The sequence below is a fragment of the Dermacentor variabilis genome, chromosome 8, assembly GCF_050947875.1.
Source record: "Dermacentor variabilis isolate Ectoservices chromosome 8, ASM5094787v1, whole genome shotgun sequence".
NCBI classification, from domain to species: Eukaryota; Metazoa; Arthropoda; class Arachnida; order Ixodida; family Ixodidae; genus Dermacentor; species Dermacentor variabilis.
In genome coordinates, this window is record NC_134575.1 from 66,697,585 (window position 1) to 66,717,491 (window position 19,907).

At 44.2% G+C, this 19,907-nt stretch overlaps 1 protein-coding gene across 1 annotated transcript in view; it reads left to right on the forward strand.

Moving 5' to 3' along the window:
* LOC142591427 (uncharacterized) overlaps positions 1-19,907 on the forward strand; it is a 58,867-nt gene that overhangs the window by 6,201 nt on the left and 32,759 nt on the right. Inside the window, exons 2-6 of the mRNA XM_075703755.1 lie at positions 2,804-3,041; positions 4,931-5,062; positions 6,574-6,693; positions 10,477-10,585; positions 15,994-16,106. Of these exons, the coding sequence (XP_075559870.1) occupies positions 2,804-3,041; positions 4,931-5,062; positions 6,574-6,693; positions 10,477-10,585; positions 15,994-16,106 (712 nt within the window). The remainder of the gene's footprint in view (positions 1-2,803; positions 3,042-4,930; positions 5,063-6,573; positions 6,694-10,476; positions 10,586-15,993; positions 16,107-19,907) is intronic.

A 19,907-nucleotide genomic window follows, 5' to 3' on the forward strand; every position in this document is an offset into this window, starting at 1 on the left:
CAGTACAATAACCACGCCTCTTTTTATTTTTGTTTATCCAGTCTTAATTATTTCATTCCTCGTTCTTTCATTCGCTCGATCCTCTCAAATAGTGATTATGATTCTAACTTGTTCGTCAGTTGCGCAAAACCGAACGCAGCTTATCGGGCACCGAAAATGTGAGGTTGCACCCGAATGCTTAAGATGGAATACAATCGACGGAGAAAGTTCCTAAGTTTAATAAACCGAGCGAAAGCCGTCTAAAGGTATTGCTAGGGCCTAGCTACGACCTGCACTTCTTTCACGGGTGTCTCCACCGGAGAGGCAAGCGGGAGCACTTGCACACTCAACTGTCAAAAGTGGGGCACAAAGTACGTCGCCCCCCCCCACCCCCCCTGAAAGCAGGCATTTTCCACTGCAAGCTCGAAAACCCAACAGAACCACATTTTCGTTCAAATGTCCTTTCTGAGTACAGCGGTGACGTAAATAATGCTTTCTTTTATTGCGTATACGGTATGCAGTAAAACATATAGGCACATAACGATCCTCGTTGCGCAAGTAAGGTATTCTCTACGGTACACCTTGCCTGGGCAGCGAGGATTCTTACGAGCCTCGCCGCGACGCACTGTAGCGTTTGACGCGCGGGGTGCACGCCATGCGTACACGCACACATTGCGGAGAAGGTTTGCGCTGTGCAGGTGAGCGGCATAACAAACTCAGACGTGTGCTGCTCGGGAAACCACGCTGTTTCAGCGACTTATCGTGAGGCAAAGAACTCAAGAAACCTTCCTAAACCACAGTTAACTGACTTTGCAAGAGAGAGAGAGAAAGAAACATTTCTTTCATTTCGACCCCTTTTCAAGGGCTTCTGAGCGAGTAATCGATCAGCACAGAGGGAGACAACGCGTGGAAGCCCTCACTGAAACGCTGCTTTCTGCAACTGACGGCAGGCGGCGAAACAAGTTTATGCTTGCGCCGTCGTGGCAGCAGCTCGCATCGCCATAAGTGCGGGCAACTTTGAACATTTTTCTTAATATAAACCAGGCAATTAACTGTGCCAGGTGTTACGCTAAACGACATAGACTCCAAGATGCTATCTTTCTGCAAAACGTGAGCAAGAACAGTGCAGCAGTGAATGCAAAACCTTTTTTTTTTTTTCGAACAGGCGCAGCGAAATATTCAGGACCCTGTATCGTAACGATCGTGCGTGTTCGCAGAGTGTTCTACAGACACGGAAGGGAAAAACTCCAAAATAAATGCACTCAGTGGTCTGCTTTGTCTTGTCTACAAGTCCGCCGGTAGCCCACATTCACCGAGTGGAATGGCTGGGATTTCTTTTACAGCGAAGCTGTTAAGGGCTACTTCCCCCAGGATCGCGACAGCGTGTAGACACAAAATCCAGGAGGTAGTGCAATGCCGGGACGACCAGCGGTGGAGTGCTCGTGCAGTTCGCCAATAAAGGGCGCACATGCACAGCTTCGCTGGTCACCCTTCTTCACAGAGTGGAAGGTCACTGCGTCTTTTCTTTCTCGCGATGCCTTGTCACGTGTTCAAGAATTCACCATTTATGCCAAAGTGAAGGCCGTACCTATTGCTACCGTCTTTGCAATGACTCTTCTCGGCAAAGCCACGACATACCACCTTGTATAAACTACATACTTTTTCAAGGAACCCACATGGATTACAATGTTTTTTAGTGTTTAAGTTCTGAAGAAAAAAAAACGGTTATGTAGCGTTGTGCAGGGGTACACTTAGCATAAACCTTTTATCTACACTTCAAGAAAGCATGTACCGTCTCTCGCTAATAAAAAATTTTAAAAATATTCGCAGCCATTCCACTTTGTCAATCTGGGCTAACGTCGGAGCTGTAAAAATCTTGTAGGTCGCTTAAGCTTCGCCTTTAAGAGCCGAGCGCGATAGCATTCAAAGATCCCTTACTGCTGTTCACGCTTCCGGGCAACTGCAGCTCATGCACGAAGACGAGCAGGTAGCCCACATTCAAGGTGGAATGGCGGCGAATTTTTTCGCTTGCTTCTTACGTTCACTTAACTGCATGCCATAAAGCTCTCATTACTTTCTGAACAATTGGCTCAAATCAGTGCTGAACGCGTGGATTGATTTCCGCCATATTTGCAACGTAATATTCGTATGTGCAAGTTTCTATTTCTCCAAAGGTGGAAAGTAAAAAACAAATTGCAATAGTAAAGCCCAGGAGCTTAATATAATCAAGATGAAGGCCTCCTAGTAGGCATTAAATTCCATCCATGCGCGCAACGATACGTATTGTAGTGATTAGACCAAGTAACAGTACGTGCAATGAGCGCACTATTTTGCGCCACGCCGCATACCACTGCCGAGCAAATTCGTAGTTTCCACCCGGCTGCAACCAATGGAGATGGACTGTAGGCTCCAGGTACCATTCAACTTTCTCTCGTCTTCGTTTTAGTGTTGCGCCTGCTCTATGCCATACATACATTTGTTCTTATGCACGCCTTGCACAGCACCACGTGTACAGTAAGCGTTCACGTGTTGTTGACGCATACAGCAGGTGGGCAGTTCGAGCTCTCGTACATACAGTGTCACACAGTGCGCGCACACCGCTCGAGCGTAACGTTCAAGTTGGTAACATTTCCGACACGCAGAATGCGTCGTATCGCGGGATTAAGAGGCAGCAGCTTCTAGCAACGCCAACTGCCTACCAGTGTCCGATGCGTCTATAGAAAGCCTGCTCCTAATTGTGTTCTCTTATCCTAATCCAATTATGCGCTGTGTAAGTCTCGTTTCGAACCTTCGGTCACCCCATTGTTTACCGCCGAATTCCCAGGCTGCAGCCATTGACCGGAGGCCCGTGTACAACATCGCCCACATGGTCAACTCTATAGCCAAGCTAGACGAAGCCATGGAGGACGGCGCGAACTCCGTCGAAGCGGATGTCAGCTTTGCGGACAACGGCACCGCGACCAGGTTGTTCCACGGTGTGCCGTGCGACTGCTTCCGGGCGTGCGACATCCAGGAGGAGGTGCCCCGTTTCCTGCAGTACGTCCGCAAAACTACGAGTGGCCGTAAGTTTAAGGTGGCGATTCTGGCTTGTCGGTGATTTATCGCGAGCACTAGGCGTGGCGCATTGCGGACAAGGACAATAAAAGAATTGAGACACACTTGGCGCTAAGTATGGGCGCACTTGGCGCTAACGAGCTTCGATATAGACTGCCAGCAACGCGCTACGTCTACTCCTCGCAAAAGTAGGCTTAACCTATTATTATCTTTTCCGTCGTTCTTTTTTTTTTCTTTCTTTCTCTCTTTCACTTCTTTCTGACTTTCTTTTACAGCTTTGGAACGGGAACGTCTTCGCCATTTAACCAATTTAATTTCTTAACTTAAAGATTTCATTATCCGATATTGCTTATAAATATGCCAGGTTTTTTTTTTTTTTTTGCAGTTCTCAGAAAATCTTTAATATACTACTCGCCAGTGACAGACAATTCTGCTTTTTAAGCTCGGTATCATCCTTTGAAAAGGCAGATCTTATTTGCTTGTGAAACGAAAAGTAATGAATTAATAATCCGCACAATTAATTCCAATAATCCATTCTTAAGCCAATAACTTTACGGCACTATATTGCAATTTACGGACTGGATCCGGTGAGCTCCCAAGACCGTATCCATGTCAAGGAATACTGATGTCCTCCCTATACTTTTAAGATATGCATAACAATATTGCACTACGAAATGCACTTGTGTTCCAGAAAAACTTCATACTCTACTGCTCAAGAGGGGCCTATTGTTAAAAAAAAATTGTGAAACAATGCATATGTCCACAAGTCTGACGGTGCTTATCTATAAATGGAGCTATGGTTACGAAATTTCTTTCATATGATTGTACCTTATGAAATCACTTGCCTCATTTGACTAATCAGTATGTACCCTGAAGTGATTATTTATTCCATACATTGCAGAATTAAGTTTTCTTTATAGGTTCTCTTGCAGTTGTATGGAGGACCAACTGAATGTAAGTGCGCTACTGCGTGCCATTATATGTGAGCACAGTCAACCTTTATTTTACTCATTGGTTTGCTCAGCATTGAAGCTTATATCTCAATGCGTTATGTATAGAGTGTGAGAGCGACCATGTTGTCCTTCAGAATTATTTTCCCTACTTTGAGTCATTAAATACGTAAGTGTCAGTCAATCCCATCTAACACAATAGGTGCCTACTACTTACTGCTTGCACGCCACAAATGCGTGAGGCCGGATGAAAAATGAATCCGCATTGAGTCACTAGACACACGCGGGAAACTTAACCGCCTAACATTTACTCATTGTATCTCAGTGATGCCTCTTTTCGCCGTTGTCATATCTTTGCAGCACGTCATGTCTCATCTAGCACAGATGATGCGCATAAAGGTCAACTTGAATTTGCGAGAACAAAAAAGAAAAAAGAAAAAGGAATTTTCTCTTGTTCTGTCGATTGCTAAGTCGAACGCATTACCGCCAAACATAGCCACGATAACGAGTCCATCTTCTTTTCGATCGGCATTACTAACCCATTAAGAAGGCGATGTTTGCCGGCTTATTCTGGTGATCTCAATTTACTTTCCGTTTATTATGTCGTATTTGATCCCTCGACTTTTGTGCTTCGATACGTTGGCTTTATTTGATAGTGTCATATTATTGCGCACCAGTTACCTTGAATTTGCTGATCATATCCCTTTCCTTTAGCTACTTTGACTATCGGGCTTGTTCTAAACATCTGTACTTACAGGTTGTTACATTTTAGTTCCTTGTGTTTCGACTATGCCCCCTCCCTCTCCCTATGTAATGCCCTCTGCTCTGCCCTTAGGGAAAATAAATGAAAGGAAATCAGTATTCAGCATGAGGTGCATATAAACGTAAGCCAAAGCGCGGACTGTGCAATGCATGGCTTCCCACTATATTTCACGCCTGCCTTTCAGGTGGAGCGAAATACAGCGATCGATTAGCCCTTCTATTCTTGGATCTCAAAGTAGGCAACGTCGAAGAAAAAGAAAAATACCGGGCAGGCGTTGACATCGGGCGAAAGCTTCTGCGTGACCTCTGGTACCGAGGTAAGTTCATTTTTCAGCATTTATCTAATTCTACTGTCTGATTTATGTACATATCCTTCGGCATGATTGCAACCATATAGAAGAGTTTATCGTCGGAGGGCGATGACTCCTTCACTTGCTTATTTGAAAAAATTACGCGGACAATTATGTAGGAATTGTTGGACTGGTTAATACCAGAAATACCAAAACGTAGATCAACACTAGTCACTGCTAGCAGATGAGATGTTTCTTGAACACTCAATGCGCAGATAATAAAACATAAACGTGTACGCGTCGCTTATTCGAAGTACCTTTAGGAATGCCACGAGGCGTATACAGCGGCTAAACAAGCTTAGGACACTTTCGTTATGCAAAGTCTTCTAAACTGTGATGTGGTATCATCCCGAGAGAGTACGATAAAGTGGGTTGGTTAGGAAACTACTAATTACGCTCCCCAGTGACGACACTGAACTTTCCCTTCAATAGTTCAGTTTTTCAAGGTGTAATTAGAGAATTGAACTTCTCTTCTGTTTACTAAAATGTACTAAAAGAAGTTCACTATATTTAAATACATTCTTAACAGGTTACACGCATTTATTTACTCTGGTAAAGCCGTAATGCGAGTTATGTCTAATTCGAAAGCATCATATGCCCCATTACGCGAAAAATCTGTCGTTGTAGTCGACGGTGTGACCGAACGATGGTACTAAAATGACAGACGGAAAAAAAGGAAAACCACATAAAAAACACTAGAATTGAGGTCAGATTTCTCAGGGAAGTTCCTGTAAACAAAATATGTCAATGTCTTTAAAAAGAACACCGAAATTTCGGTCTGGGTGGGAATCGAACCTCGGCCTCCGTGGTACGAGACGCGCATGCGCTTCTCCGACGCCACGGTGGCTCCGCGGTTCTGGTTGACTAAATGTGTGCCGAGTGCGTGCGTCATTGTGCACGTCACGTCGTAGTCATCTGGCTGACTAAGCGTGTGGCCTAGAGCGTCCGTCGTTGGTCACGTGACGGCGCAGCCAATGGGTGGGAGGTGGCGCCACGTCATGAGCGTATAAAAGGAAAGTCATTAATGTCCTTCGAGTTATGAACTAACTTCTTGTGGGCAAGCGAGTGCGTTGAGACGCTTGGCGCGTTTTAACTTGGTTTCACCGAGGCGCAGTTAAAACGCAGGCGAAAACTTGCGCGGACAAGGAACACGCGGAAAAGGCACTTCGCCAAAGCGACTATAATGCTTTCGCATTCCCACACGCAAGCAGCCTTAAGTGTCTCTGGCGAATTTTATTGCGCTTAGCATGTGCTTGCGACGATGTCTTTGTATTCAGTTTATATGTCTACTGCGTGATATGCACAACGCAATAAGTACAACGCTTTGTTAGCTGCTTTGAAATGGTGCATGTTAAGTTATCTCCATCATACTTGTGAGCTGTATTTCCACTCCTGTAACATTCCTTTATATTATCCAACGCCGTGAATAACGAAACAAACAAATACAGCTGCCCATTTCTTTCCTACGTTCCCTGCAGTTCCTACGTGGCAAGCGGTGAACGTCCTGCTGTCCGTTCCCAGCGTCTCCGACAAAGAAGTGCTGCGAGGAGCAGTCCACACCGTTTCACGTTTCTCGCCGATCATGCTGGACAAGATAGGTAACGAATGTGTAGACTGTCCTTATACTCTGATCTGCGTATGGGCGTTAGCAGGAACATAAGTGGAAAACATTAAATCGTTTATTCAGAACCAAAACAAAGCACTCGCATACCACGGAGATATGAATAAACAAACAGTTATAATATTAGAGAAGTATTGGAGAATATTGGAGAAGTATGGGAGAGGCCTTTGCCCTGCAGTGGGCATAACCAGGCTGATGATGATGATGAATATTAGGTGGTAATTTTCAATCTTACCGGGGGATGGCGGAAGGGGGGGGGGGAGAAGGGTCCGATAAGTTTTACCACACCCATTTCTTCCTCTCCCAATTTCTCTCTTTCTATACAGGATACTTATCTTTAAGACCATACTGTTTCTTTTTTCTTTTTTTTTTTTTTGCAAAATGTAGTGAAAGCAACGAAGGTGGTGTTTTGCAGACGATTTCCTAAGCGGCCATACTTTACCGCTAGTAACCTGAGTTTCAGGTAACTAATTACCAAAAATTCATTAACGAGCTTTTTATTAGTGCCTTGGGGCAGTTGTCTAAATGTGAATACTCTCTCTGTATACGCTGTCGATACGTAGAATCCTTTCGGGACATTGAGAAACACAGCTGGTTACAGCAGTATACAACGCATTCAAGCATTTGATGAAGGAATAAAGCGCTCGGAACAAAGAATGTAGCAGATGTACTTGACGTGTCCTGAACTTCCTACTTCGCCTACATACTGCCAGAACATTTCTCTTATTATGACATAGTATAAATGAAGTAGCTCAATTAATTCACCGAAGATGTCGGAGAAACCGATTACAAACGCCGTAGAAAGTATGAAAATAAAGAAAAGAAAGAGGGTTAAGTATTTATTTGCAAAACTCATAATCAAGCCAGCAACCCTGAACTTTCGCCACACATTACACTTAACATGACCCTCTGTTTTAATCAAATGTTGACGTAGCATGACGTCGCGAAACATGGAAACATCGCTGAATATGGGCATATGACGGTTTCGAGCACAAGCTTAAGAAATTTTTCGCAAAGAGTATAATTACTTGACGCTCTCTGAAACGTTGTCCATGCATCACGCATAGTATAACCGCTATAGCCTCCGAATGTCAACATTGTGGCACATTGCGTTCTTTCCAGACAATGGAAGCTGCCTATGTGGCTGGCAAAATATGCTTGCAAAGCCTTCGGTACACCTCACCCATAACATGGCACCTGTTTCGTGCAGATATAGGATTGCTGCCACATTTGCGGGGAAACATTGTAAGCGTTTTAATAGCGTCTCCACACAGCTAAAACACGAATATTTAATAATAGTCATTTAGTCATTAATTAACCAGCACACTTGAAATGTTTTCTGTGTATTTCTCGTAATGTTCCCCGCATTACAACCAAATATTACTTAGTTATATAGACAAAGCAGAATAAAAAACACGGAAACCAAGAAGTTAAGCGCTGAAAAAAATTCACGGCTCCTTGGTTGTCTTCATTTATTTCTTGCGTCCGTTTTCTTTTCTTCAATTTCGCTCCTATAAATAAGTCATGAATCGCCAACTAGCTTATCAGTAGGTCTTAACATCTAAATGTAAACTTGGTGAATGATATACTTCTCCCAAGATATCATTAAACAAGCATATAACATTTTCAAGTCGCACCGTCTCCTTCTCTGTAAATACTTGCAGACAAATGTCGGAAGCGATGCGAACATTAAGAAACGTATTTAAAGGCTAGGTAGCTGCTCGTATAGCTTAGGAATGAAGATTATATTGCTAAATTCCTCTTTCATGGGCTTAGTCATCGGTTATCAGCATTCGCAGAAATTAAGCAAAAACGCTACTTAATAAAAAGCGGATCACGCCCCCACGAACAATTAGATACCAAGCTTTCCGTCAATTGAAAAAAGAATTTACAAGTGAAAATTGACGAAAAACCTAAAGCAAACCTCAGATGGTGGGCGCAGGCCTGAAAATGAAAAATTGGAGCGCAGGGAGGAGGGATCCTGCCCCCCTCCCCCCGCCGTAAAATTTTGGCGCGGGCTGGAGCTTCCCGAACCACCTGAGCACCCCGTAGTGGGCGCCTATGGCTATGTGACCACAGGGAATTGCTGTCAGTCACATGATTTCAGTATAGGCAGAAGTATTGTGGAAGGACGCCAAAACAATGCAAAAAATGTGCACAGCATGGAGGACCAATGAAGTCGAACCACAGCAAATTTCAACCGATTCGTTACCTTCAATATCGGGCTTGTGTGCTAGATGTAATTTGTTCGAATCCTGCCATCGTGAAATTTTATTAATGTTTATCTCATTGTTTATTACACAGTACTCTGTTGAAAATTACGAGTTTACGAAGCCGATTGAAGTCAGGCGGACAAAGTTTATGCAAATTCATGCGTCACCCATCATTCCCATGATCGCCAGGCTAAACCTGCCTGTTGCTACAACTCACCACCACCACCATGCTGCTTGCAGCTCCTGTGGGCACTAGCGCCAAAGTCCCTCTAGTCACAGAGTTTCCTATAATATACTAGAGGGAACTCTGGTGCTGCGATGATTGAGCCACCATGGGAATGATGGGAAGCAACATGGATTTGTCTAATCTACGTGCTTGCGGATTCAGAAGTTCTTGTGGATTCGTCTATTACGCTTTGTATGCCTTCATTGTCGTAAATAGCAGAACAATCTATACTTTCCTAAGTGCAGACCACGCTGCGAAAACGCACAATCGCCACTAATTGCAACGATTCAGCCTGTCGAAGTGGCCAGATCGAAACGCGTCAAGCGTCCCAAGGCACTGGCTTGCCCGTGATAAATTCATGCGTAATGGTTTAAATATCGGGCGTCTGTGATTAGAGGTCCTGTGTTTGAATTGTGCCGTCGGAGATTTTATTAATGTTTATTTAATTATTTATTACTCACTATATTGTTGAAAATGAAGAGTTTACGAAGCCACGAAGCCGTTTGAAGCCAGAAGGGCAAAGTTTAGGCAAATCCATGTACTTCCCATAATTCCCATGCTGGCCCAATCGCTCCCATTCAGCTCCCGTACACATTAGAGCCAGAGTATCTTCTCGTAATTATTGTATGAAACTCTATGTGGCCAGCAACCTGAAAATATGCTTCGTATAACATCGATTTACACAATGCCTACGATCTGCACAATTTATTTTTACGTAAAACTCGCCGGTGGTGTCCAAATCCCTGTCTTGCGACGGCTTCCACTGGGTAACTGAAGCACATCTCAAATTCCATGCTTTTGCTCGCTGTATGTGCCCGAAGCGAATGCAGAAGCTTGAAACACGTCATGGACGTCGTGTTTTGAACACCACCTATAGGGTAGTAGAAAGAAGGTTACGCGCTTTGTTTTCGTTAATTATATGCAGAAGCACATCCTTAACCTGCCTCTTGTGTTTGACGAGGGTATGAGGTATTTTTACGTAATGTTTTCCTCGATTGCTTGAGTTTACGTGAGGTAACACAGCGGGAGAATACAAGCAAAACTTTTCGTTTGCTATATTCAAGTATTCAAGTACTTTACGCTCACATAAAGACACCACTTTCTTTGACTACGCCGGTATCTTTACAAGAAACTTTTTTACAAAAGTATTCAGATAAAACCTTTAGCTTGTGGAACATGTGCATGTGGAATAGGGGCAATCGAACGGTTTTAATTTCGCACATATACAAAAGGGCTGCTATCACCCACGCGCGTAACAGTTCTATCCCGTGACTCAAACTGGCAGCAGGATCAATAAAGCGCTTATCTTTCTATTCTTCAGAGCGAGTTGAGATAAAACATTTTGTCGCAATCACGGAGGCAAGGTTGCCAAAGGCATGGCCGTCTCCACTTCGGCGGACGGCTCCTCGTTGCAGATATCGCTGGAACGAGTGACCGCAAGTCCAGCTGAATATGCCTTCCCGCAGCAAGCTGTGGCTCGATCTGGGACGTACGTGCAACTTGAGCCTCGGAAATCTGGGAATGGTAGGAGGTGCGTTCCTTTGTTGTTCCGGTGTATAGGTGACATAAACGAATTTCTCGCCCTCCCCGAGATGTGCATCGCTTCGGTCACAACAAAGCAAGAATCCTTACCGCCACATCTGGTCGCTTGTTTAGTGCACTGTGTTTTGTAGAATTGTTCCCGAAAACTTTTCAGCTAGTTTAGCGCCGGTAATCGATATTTCGGCTTGCAAATTAACGTTGGCCTTGCTCTGCAAACAGGATGTATTGCAAAAATGTACTAGAATACAAAAGCAGTGAACAGTGCATACCAGCACGGCTTCTCTTACATAGGTGTATGTATACATTACTATTTTCAAGTTGCTTCCCTTTTTACACATTTACAATCTAGCACTCGGGGTCGCACCACAGTGATTCAGTGCGAAGGGAAGGTTTCTTAGCTGCTCCATGCTGTCTCAACATCATTAAACGAAACAGCATACTAGGTGAACAGCGAACGCCGGATATGGGACAAAGATCACGAGTCGCTCAGTATAGTCCGCCATGTAACACTGTGTCATGGTAAAGCCCAACTGTAGGAGTCATTAGGACCGCGCAAAGAGCGGAGGAAGGAAGAATCTTAGGCGTAACGTTTAGAGACGGGAAGAGAGCGGTGTGGATCAGAGAACAAACGGGGATAGCCGATATTCTAATTAACATTAAGAAAAAAAAATGGAACTGGGTTGGCCATGTAATGCGTAGGATGGTTGACGGGTGGACCATTAGAGTTACAGAATGGGTGCCGAGGAAAGGAAAACGCCGCCGAGGAAGCAGAAAACTAGGTGGGTTGATGAAATTAGGAAATTCGCAAGCGCAAATTGGAATCAGTTGGCGCAGCTGGACAGGGGTAATTGGAATAACGTATCAATCTGCAAAAAATTGAGACCCTGAGAAATTCCCTAGAACCTTACCTAAATATAAAGAATAAGTTAAATAAGAAGTTATCACCCGTTTGTGGTCAATTTGAGATATACACAGTTGGAAAGGCAAACTTTAGGGGCAAAATATTTTCGTAATGTTCATTCTTATCAAAACGTTAGATCTATGGTGCGAAACTGAATACCTCGCTTTTAATTTATAAATACCAACAGGTTAAAGAAATTGACCTTTATCGCTGCAGACAGCAACGAGGGTCCCACTGCAGTCTGACTTTGGGACCCTCGCATGTAAATGGTTTCTTACCAATTCATTGTATTTAAAGAATAATAAACTGAAACTGAAACCAAATCTTTGTCCGTTTAGAGATTTAATTGATATAAAGAATTTTTCTTTTTTAAATAAAAGCTTATCCGGAAATAACTGTAAGTTAACAAGTTCATTACAATTTGTGCTCCTACAATATACCGCACTTAATATCCCAGTACTTTTTACTTAAGTGCTTGACATAGGTCTATCTTTTGCGTACTTTCAGTAAGAAACAATATTTTGAAGACTTCAGGGGCTAACGTGGTAAACGTAGCTTCTCGTTCGCTGCAGATTGCTTGGCGTTTTAAGAGAGCGCAAACGAAGGGAGACCGGACGAAGATACAGACACAGCGCTGACTTACAATTAAGGTTTATTGATATTAGCACCGTACGCAATATATACTTGCGCAGGCATTCGACAAAAGAAGGGCAAATAAAGATAAAGATAAAAGATAAATGCCTAAAAAACACCGTTGCTATGAACAACTACAGAGAGTGCGTACAATCCAAGTAAAGTCAAGAAACAAGAAAGTCGTTCTCATTGTTTGAAAGAGCAATCGAAGGCTTGCTAACACCTGTGTCACCCACCCTGGTCATTTACAAGGACTCGACAATTTCTCGTGTCAGCTGGTCCCACTGACGTTTCCGTTGAAAATTGAATTTATTGACCACCATTTCCATGCGAAGAGCTCAGCTGAGGTGGCTGCCTCCCTCAAAGACAACCAGCAAGTTGTGTACATGAGCTGTTCGTTTGACATTAAAGATTTATATCCTTAGTTGCCACACAATTAACTTCTCCGTATGCACGACTTGCTTGGCATAGTCCGCGTTGTTGCTTACTAGAATGTTGCAGGGCCATCGATTGACGGCTTTATATAACCGCTGGGCATGTACTGTAAACCACAATAGTTTACAGATGACGGTATCTCAGAAAACGTTCAATTTCCGAGCAGTCTGTAACGGTAGTAAGTGAAGCCGAACATTACAAGGCTGTTCACAAATACTGGGAGAGGCTTTAAATGCCGTTACTAACCTGCGTTGTGAGGCTGCACAGATATTGAGGTTTCTCTCAGATTTCGCGTTCCGTAAAATCGTGTGGCTGACTGTACTTGACGTCGACCTTTGCAACTTGGAATGACCACGCTTACCTGCAACGACAAGGGGTTAACATAGACTCATGCATAGCCGCCTTATGTTTTACGGATCCTCGACCACCCCACCCAAGAAAGTCTAGAAGAGTTAATAGTTGCAAAGGCCTTCCGCTATGGTCAGAAGTTTTTTAGCACTGTTGGAAACTGATGGCTCTTCTTTTCACGCTTCGATGACTCCAATTTGGGGCATTTTCTGTAACTGTCGTTCGCCGCTTGTTCTTAATTCGGAAGTTCCTGAGAATAGATGAATTAGATTCTTAGATTTAGTTCTTACGTTGTGTCCAGGCCACGTCAGTTGGGCGCACGAACTGCATGGTGGTCAAGCCTTCGTTTTCAATTGAGCCTGTGCACTCGAAAATTGTAAAGCAGCTGATTGCGAGGACTTGCTACACATACATGGCCTTACGAAAGTTTTGCTATCACAAATTGCAGTAGAGCTTTGACAAGCAAACTGAACGCCTCAGAATGGTTGGTTTCCCCAACCATGTATTGACAGCGGTCGCTGTGCGTTTGCTCAAGGAAACCAAAGTCAGCTTTGAGATGATGTATGGGGTTTAATAGCGCAAGCCAAAGTCAGTTCTGTGGCGGGCGGTAATGCTCGCGTAGGTGACAAATGGCTAGATAGAAGAAAGCTTGCTGTCTTTCCGGATATTCACGGCGAGGCCCACAACCCCACACGAATCGCAGACAGATACGGTGTAGATTGACGTAGTAGTTCTGCGGAAACCCGCAAGGTGGAGAGAAGTAATTGATAAAGTGATAATCAAACATCCACCCGTTCGTAGCGATTGCTACAAAGGAAACCCATACGGGTTGCTCGAAAGAAAAGCCTCAGAATTGAAGTAAAATTCGTCCTGGTCCGGGACTCGAACCCGGGACCGCCTTACTTTCTTTCTAACGTATGGGTTTCTTTCTATCCGTATGGGTTTCCTTTGTAGCAGTTGCTACGAACGGGTGGATGTCTGACTTTCCCTTTATTAATTACTTCTCTCCACCTTGCGGGTTTCCGCAGAACTACTACGTCCATCACTTGCCTTTGCTTCGTGTTGTCGACAAATTCGACTTCGCCCTGCCATCTGCTAGTCGCCTGGTTAGCTCAGATGGTAGAGCGGCTGCCTCGGAAAGGCGGTGATGCCGGATTCGAGTCCCGGACCAGGACGAATTTTTCGTCAACTCTGAGGCTTTTCTTTCGAGGAACCCGTATGGCTTTCCTTTGTAGCAATTGCGATGAACGGGTGGATGTCTGATTTTCCCTTTAATAAATACGGTGTAGATGTATTTCTCACGGCCACTGACAAGCTGCCTAGTGTGTAGGCCTGTTAACTCCACTACCAATGAACCTACGGCCTGAAAGACGAAACAGCGCAGTTACTTTGCCACTTGAACTGAAGGGGTGGTGTATTCACTCCTGTGGTCATGCGGCAAGCGTTATATCGGCCAATGGGACACTGTTTTGATGAGCGTTTAAAGAAACACGTATATAGCGTACCTTCAGCGACATCTGGCGCATTTGGTATTCACTGCCGTGACTAAGGCAGCATGCCCGAACTTCAGTGATGTAGGCTTGTTAAACGCCACTGGGACCAGCTGACACGAGAAATTCCCGAGGCCTTGGAAATGGCCAGGTTAGGTGGCACGTGTGTTAGCGAGCCTTCGGTTACTCAGCCAAACGAAACCACATTTTGTTTCTTGACTTTACTTGGGTTGTGCACACTCTCTGTGCATGTATAGAGCAACTGTGTTTTCTAGAACTTTTATCTCCTTATTTCACTTTATTTCGTCATGGACTGCGCAAGTACATAGTACGCTGCTACGATAAATAAACTTTACTTGTGTGCCTAGGTCTTCGTTTGGTCTCCCGTCATTTGTGCTATTTTAAAATTCCAAGTACGTTGCACCATCTCGCCCAAGCTTCCACTTCAGCTGTAGATCAATTTGCGAGTATTTAAATAATTTATAAAGACGAAGGGTTGAGACGCAGTTAATTTTTAAAATGACAAGCTTTTCTTTTATTTTTCTGCATGAGAATGCAGTCTATGATATCGGTTCAACGTAATTAAAGAGCAATAAGCTTTCGATGCTTATCAATGTTCCTGCATCATTCTTTTATTAACGTAATGCTTACTACAGGTGTTTTAACATGGGCAAATTTGGTGCCTCACTCCTAAGCCACCATTTAGATTCAATGTCAACAGTACATCTTATGGTGCAAATAGGACGTAAAACTAAATGAAATCTGGACAGACTAGGAAAGAGCCTCTTGAGTAAGGATAAGATATGAAAGAGCGTTTTGAAGTTGGGATAGTACAAGACAGAGAATCTTTAGGTAAAAACAAGACAAGAAGGAACGTCTTGATGTAGGCGCAAGAAGGAAAACAGTGTCTTAAAGTAGGTACAGGACTGAAAAGCACATCTTGAAGCCAGGACAGGAAATAAGGTCATGGGGCAGTGACAGGACAGCAAAGAACGCCATGAAGAATAGTATAGCAAAGAGTGTCTTGAAGTCAGGAGAGGAGAGGAAAGAAAGTATTCAAGGCAGGCCAGGACAGGAAAGAACGTCTTGAAGTAAAGCAGGACAGCATAGAGCGTCCTGAAGTAGTGACATGACTGGCACTAGTGCCTTGAAGTAGGGACTGGAAAGGAAAGAGCGTGTCAGGGTAGGAACAGGACAGGAAAGCCTGTGTCGAGGCAATGACAGCGGAGAAAAGAGTGTTTTGAAATCAGGGAAGGAGAGAGTTTCGTGAAGCAAAGACAGGAACGAGCGCCTTGAAGTAACTACAGGACAAGAAAGAGTGCCTTGAACTAGGGATGGAATAGAAAAAACGCGAAAGTTCATTTTTTTCGCACGCTTTCACACCATAAAAAGTGCAAACCAACCATCCTATAGCAATAATTAGTGAACAGCATAGTTTGAATGTGCTCACTTTTTTTTTTGCATTTCTTGCGAAGGGCCTTCTCATCAGCATAAGAGGTGTCGCTTTGCTGGACCTGGCTGAGATATATGGAACAAGCATCGCCAGCATATCCTACCTTATCACCACTTGCGGCGTGGGCAATCTCATCGGCTCTCTACTTGGTATGCTTATGCCTAAACCGATTTCTTGCCCATTTATATTTAGTATGTGTTTGTGTATTATTTTAAACATGCACACGTTGAAGCGTCTGTCCACGCATGAGACGGTCAATACTTTTTGCATTAAACAAAACTTTGGGCCCTTAGTGTTATTAGAGATAATTACGCTCGTCACATGCAAAACGTGAGTTACTTGCCAGATGCATGACGCTCCGTGCATGGGTGTAGCCAGGGGGAGGGGAGTTCTATGGGGCTGAAGCCCCTCCCCCAAAATGTTTTTCATGCTGTCATCCACCGCCGACCAAATCAACCCACGGCGCCGGAAATCATTCTGAATTTTGTCTTGAATGTCCATTTGACGCTCGAAAAGACCATTGCGAACGAAAAGGACCATTGCGAACTCGGGCTGGAATTTACGGTAACGCCCATGCATCAGGAGTCACATGACGCAAGAAGCCCCATTTGAGCACAAAGTTTCAAGGGTGTTTTGATGGCGAGCGGGCTCGTCGCGGCATCTCGCGGAGGCCGCGGAATATATTGAGCGCATGGATTTCGATCCCGAAACTTTATGGATATAAAGTTCTCAAACTTTTGATGCGAAAGGTGCAGAGACATGTCCAAAGTTGTGCTTTCAATTTTCAATTCCGGAACATTGTTGGTTTAATGTTGTTATAAATATTTGATGCCAAAGGTGAGTTGACTTTTCTAAAGTCGTACATCTGACCATACAACGAGACAAGCCAAATCAACACGCTGACACAAGTTGACAAAGCACGCAGCGAGGTCCGATGAGACGAAGCGTTATGATGGCTCATTCGTGCCGTCATGTCACAGAAAAGAATATCAAATTTTTTTTTTAGCTGCGCCAAAGCAGCCATGTCAAGACACTAAATCCAGCAAAGGTAATTACGTTCTTATTTATCTTTCTACTTTGACTTTTGTTCGCGAGGACACAATGAGCCCCTTCGATTTTCTTGCTATCGCTACCCGCGGGCTGCCAGAGCCAGCTAAAGCGCAATCGTCTTTCTCATTTTGCCCCGACCACTGCGGTGCGCACTTCGGTGCCCGTTCGTTTTTCTCTGGCCGAGTGCATTTTCGCTTGGCAGCGTTTTGGACGCTTTCTGGCTAGGAGACGAGAAAAAGAAACAATGATCGCTCGCCGGCTTCCCTGTGGGGACTCGACGGATCGCAACGCGTCCGCTTGAGTGCAACCTCTCCGGAAACCCTTGTCTCGCCGGTGTAGGATACCGAGAGTATACATATGCTTCTCTGTGGACCAGGCGTCTCACGTTTTCTTCGATATTCATTCGGTAGCCATATTAGAGGTACTCAAAGTAGGCGTCCGATTGTGGGCGACATGCTTTCCTTTGCGGCTTTTCTTTTTTAAATTTCGGTGCCCCCGCTCCACAGAAGGAAAAAAAGCCATTGTTGCGTCGCACCAAATTCCCGCATGGAGAAAGTTCGATTTTGTTGCTTCTTTTTTTGCGGAAAGTAATGGCCCACGGGACGCTTCAGTTGCCAGATACTCTTAATATATTATGGCGATAGGGATTATATGGACACTCCAGGTGCATTCCTTCCATCGCCGTCGCCGTCATGTTCCGTGTAAAGACCCATGTAATACCATTACAGCGCGCCGCATGCTGTATGTGCGAGTGAAAGCGTAGGCGGGTAATGGGGACATGGGTGAGCCAACGATGGTGGCTCGTCTTGCGTGCGCAAGAGAGAAAAGCGGGGATGAAGCGCGCCGCCTTCCGTCGCGCGCGATACATCAGGGGTGTGTGGAGGGAGCGGGTGACGGGCCTTAGGATTCTGTGATCTGTGAATCTGCGATTGCGCAACATGTTTATTTGCCGCGTTTGACGGATTATATACAGTGACTTTTTTTCTTAGACACGTGGATTCATTGGAGGCCTACAGGTATGTTTAAATATCTTGTTGCGAGATTTTGTGTATACGTGCAGTGAACTCTGTTTCCAGTGACACATTTTTGCCCTTTTTCAAGCTGTTTCGTCGCATTTGTATATTCCATTGTTTACTTAAAAGGAAGAGGTCTGGACACCGACCAAAAATGGTTTAAAATAGTTATTTACGTTTGGGCTCCCCCACGGGAGCCTTGTTCACAAACGTAAATAACTATTTTAAACCATTTTTGGTCGGTGTCCAGACCTCTTCCTTTTCAGTATGCATCATCCCGACCAGACGGGCTTCCGTCATACTCTCAACTTCATTTCATTGTATCTTCGCATTTCTAATGTACGAGGACGAGTGAAATGAAAGTGAGCCAACCCACCCCGCGCAATAATGGTTCAGTTCATTATCTGCGAAGGATGCGCGTAGCACACAGGCAATAACTTTAGAAAAACATTCGCAAAAATGGGTTATCTTTAGCGATTCGCAAGCCGCTCTCACATTACTACAGAGCAATATGAAAAATTCTTTGAACACTTCGATATTGTATGAGACGCTCAAAGAACTTACAAAAGCAAGCGCAATGAACCACGTAATTGCATTTCAGTGGATTCCTGGGCACTGCAATATTCCTGGTAATACTGCAGCGGACGCAGCTGCGAATCGAGCGCACAATAACGCAGAGACAACCAATCTTCTCCTATTGCGTAGTGAAGTCCGTCTGATCCTGAGACAGATTTCTTGTCGTCTCAGCATAACTACCTGGTTTGACCAGCAAACTAAGAACTCGGAGTTATACTCAATAGACCCATGTATAAACTTATCAATGCCGGAAACTCTAAGAGACAACAGAAAATTTGAAACTTTGGTACACCGGCTGCGTCTTGGTACTGCATTTACGAGACACTTCTTGTACAGAATAAAACGTGTCTCTAGTCCGCAGTGTTCTTGTGGCCATCCAGACGAAGATGTGCATCATCTTCTTCTCGAGTGCTCGAAATACGATACACAAAGAACGGTACTGCAAGCTAATTTGCTTATATTAGACAGAAGACCATTCACTCTAAAAAAGATACTTGGCCCATGGCCAACTGCGGGCCTTCAAAAAAGGGCGCTTCTTGCTCTGAAAGAGTTTTTAGAGGAGACCAACATTTTGGGGAAATATTAAGTATTCGATGATCCGAATACGCTAAATGAGTTACATAAACGTTCTTCGTGGTGCGTAGTTGGTTTATGTGGTGATCGCAACTTTTACGCAATACGTATAATTCTGTCCTGTACTTGGAGTGTATTACAAGTGTTGTTGTGTGTTTTGGCTGTTCAAAACATCGGACTTCATATATGCGTACGTGGACTGAACTCATGCACAGAACTTTGCGACTCATGTACTGTTGCACTGTATGTTTTTTATTGATCCGGTGTTCTACTGAGTATTATATTTAGTGTCGCTATTCTCCCTTTTTGCGCAAATTTGTTTCGTCAGCCAAGTGACAAAGAGTAGCCGGTGCCACCACATAAAGGCGCCAACCTCTCCTAACATTCACTTCAATAAAAAAAACTCTCATTTACAAAAGTGACATGCAGGTTTAAGGATAAAGGCTCTTTAATGCTCTCATACAGTGGGTTGAACATGGTTACGTGGCATAATAGACACTCCAAATATTGAACAATGTGGTGTCGTGAGGTTTTTCACAGCTGAAGATGTTTCCCAAAAAGAAATTAGTCGCCGTATGGATGCCGTGTAGGTTGAATTTTGCATTTCATTGGCCACTGTGAAGCTTTGGAGCAGTCTGTTCAAAGAAGGACGTGAAAGTTGCAAAGACGATCCAAGACCGGGCCAAAGCCACCGTGCAATCATCCCAACACAACTGCAAAAGTTGATGAGCTGAGTAC